At 58.7% G+C, this 2,476-nt stretch overlaps 1 protein-coding gene across 5 annotated transcripts in view; it reads left to right on the plus strand.

Moving 5' to 3' along the window:
- The window catches only part of LOC113490871, an 8,717-nt gene extending 6,519 nt beyond the window's left edge, over positions 1-2,198 (plus strand). Inside the window, exons 3-7 of one of the 5 annotated variants that reach the window (XM_026867480.1) lie at positions 194-440; positions 616-701; positions 1,081-1,191; positions 1,662-1,758; positions 2,011-2,198. In XM_026867480.1, coding sequence (XP_026723281.1) covers positions 194-440; positions 616-701; positions 1,081-1,191; positions 1,662-1,704 — 487 coding nt within the window. In that variant the 3' untranslated portion in view covers positions 1,705-1,758; positions 2,011-2,198. Of the gene's footprint in view, positions 1-193; positions 441-548; positions 735-1,080; positions 1,192-1,661; positions 1,759-2,010 lie in introns of those variants that run through there. The other 4 variants (XM_026867481.1, XR_003400315.1, XM_026867482.1 and 1 more) reach the window with 4 other exon arrangements.
- The last annotated feature ends 278 nt before the right edge of the window (positions 2,199-2,476 follow it).

The following is a 2,476-nucleotide window of genomic DNA, read 5'->3' on the forward strand; positions in this document are numbered from 1 at the left end:
GGTTGGCTTCACGGTCATCGCGTCTTTTCCCTGGGGTTGAGATCTTCTCGGAAGCGACTCCCCCTCTGCAGAGCAGAGCCAAAAATTTGGGGTTTTTGTCTTTCTGAGCGAGGCAACGATCGTTTCGCCTTGGGAAGCGCCTGTGGAAGGGCCACTGTCTGACCGTCTCCATCCCTCTTGTGTTTTTTTTCAGGCAACAAGGAGCTGGAGCCCCTCAAATACTGCAAGGTGGCCGCAGCAGCCTCGGTGTCCTGGCAGCAAGCGATGGCCTGCATCCAGGGCACCATGTCCCTCCTCTCTTACTGCCTGGGGAAGGGGGAGATGTCCTGAGGGACACCGGGGTGCTCCTCACTGAAGGCAAGACAGTAGAAATGAAGTTCTACTACGACTTCCTGGAGACGTTTTCTGGGAAGGAGAACTTGGAACAAGAGATTTTCAAGGTGAGTGGTTCTGTTTCTCCGTGGCGCGCGCGGGCAGTCCCATGGCGGTGGCCCGGCAGGATAAGGCCAGATGAGAGCTGATGGTCCTACCAACTCTCCCTGCCTCAGGCTCCACCAATACGGCCTCACAGCCATGTTGAGAACGTCCCACCATCTTGGAGCTCCTCCACTGCAGGTCTCCCGGCTGCTGGACATGGTGGTATCCCGGATGGTACCTGTGGCCTCCCTGAGTTTCTCTGGCCATGCCGTCATCTTTCCCGAGTGAGGACGTTGGCGGCTGTAGCCACTCTCAAGGTGACATTTGCTCCTTCTGACCCCGCAGATGCCCTCCCATGGGGCCACCCGGCAGCCACTCTTGATGTCTCTGGGCCGTGGTCGCTTCCGTAAGGCAGATTTGGTGGGTAGGATCGAGGAATTTAGGCAACACTTCCTGCCCATGGGGGCCTGGAGTCTTTGCTGGGTGACTCCTTTTCCCAGGACTCTCCTTGGGTATGGGGCATGGTGGACTTGGGGAAAAAACACGGTAGAGTTGGGGAGAAAAACAGCCTTTAGGGCAATGCCAAAATCTGCCGGTACGCATGGCGTGCGGCATGGGCTGGTGGCGCTCTGGTTCACGGCGGTGTGTTCTCCTCGTTCCCAGGCTTGAAATGGAGTTTGTGCACAAACCACCTCTCAGGGCTCTTCTCAAGACCTCGAGACAAGTCCCTGGCGAGAACGAGGAGAAGAGAGTTTCTGCCACCTCTTGGATAAGGCAAAGCAGCTCCTGACTCCTTTCAAAAGTGCCCCCAACCAAATTCTGTCACTTGACTTGGAAATCTCCGGCGCTGAGTGTCAAAGGGCTCCGACCTGTGCCAGAGCATCCCCCAGCTCGGCACAGCCGTTTGTCCTAACCACTCGTTGGCTTCATCCAAACGGAGCTGTGGGGTGGGATGCGCCCAAGGGTGTGGTGGGAGGGTGGTGATCCACGGCCACTTCCTGCCCGACAAGAAACGCCCCCCCCAGAAGAGTCCCTGTCACCTCCCCGCTCCCCCTTCCCACAGCGGGAGCTCACGATGCCGTCATAACCCCGTGGCAATGGGGCACTGGGGGCAGAGAGGCTGCGATGGCGGCTACAAGTGAACGGCCCTCTTGGACCTTTGGGGAGGGGCCGGAGCACCCTTGCGTGTCACTGGGGCTGGCAGCATCCCAGCGATGCTCTTCTGACGAGGTTTCTCCTCCCAGTTCCAGTGGGGTGTCCTGGGTTTGCTGCTCCAAGCCCACCTGACAAGTTCCAGGAGATCACCGGGCAGAAGAAGAGGAAGATCCAGTCTTTGGTCAGGTAAGGCTGAAGGCTCAGAGCTGAGGGTCTACACAGGGTTGTGTTGCCCACAGGAGAGAGATATTCTCCAGTCCTCAGGAGAGCCCCAGCATGGCCTGGGGACAAGGAGACATCCGTGTGTTCGCTGCAGGGCCCAGCTCAGGGGTTTTTTTCCTCACTCAGAGGCACAGAGAGGGTCATGGGGGGGCAGGATGTGGCCCCAAAGCCAGTGTGTCCTCAGGTAGAGACTTCTCTGCCGTTGTGTCCTTCCAGGCAGCAGCCGATGATCCTGGAGGATTCCTCTGGAGAAAAGCAGCCAGGGGACCGGGCAAGCCAAGGGCAAAGCTGCGCTCAAAGACCGAGCGTCAAAGCAGCTCTGAGCCCAAGCGCAGGCAGAGACGGCTCAGAGCTGCAGAAGAGGAGAAGGGGGAGGAGGAAAAGGAAGATGAGGACAAGTGGTGACAAATTATTGGGAGCTGCAAAGACCCAGAAAGCCAAGCCCTCCCGTCCTCAGGAGGCCTCGTACTTGGGCACACCTGTCGTAGCTGTTCTGTCAACGACGAGCTCTGAGGCCAGCCTGCCCGAGGAGGCCTCCTGCGACGGGCGCAAATGGCCACGACAGAGGGTGATATGGAGAGTGCTGTGAAGTTTCCTCCTCAGAAGTTCTGTCCGGTGCTGCATTCCGGCCCTGGAACTCCGAGGCCAAGCTGCTCGAGGAGCCCCTCGATGAACACCCGGG

This window comes from Athene cunicularia, unplaced genomic scaffold (genome assembly GCF_003259725.1).
Source record: "Athene cunicularia isolate RWA unplaced genomic scaffold, athCun1 SCF_53, whole genome shotgun sequence".
NCBI classification, from domain to species: Eukaryota; Metazoa; Chordata; class Aves; order Strigiformes; family Strigidae; genus Athene; species Athene cunicularia.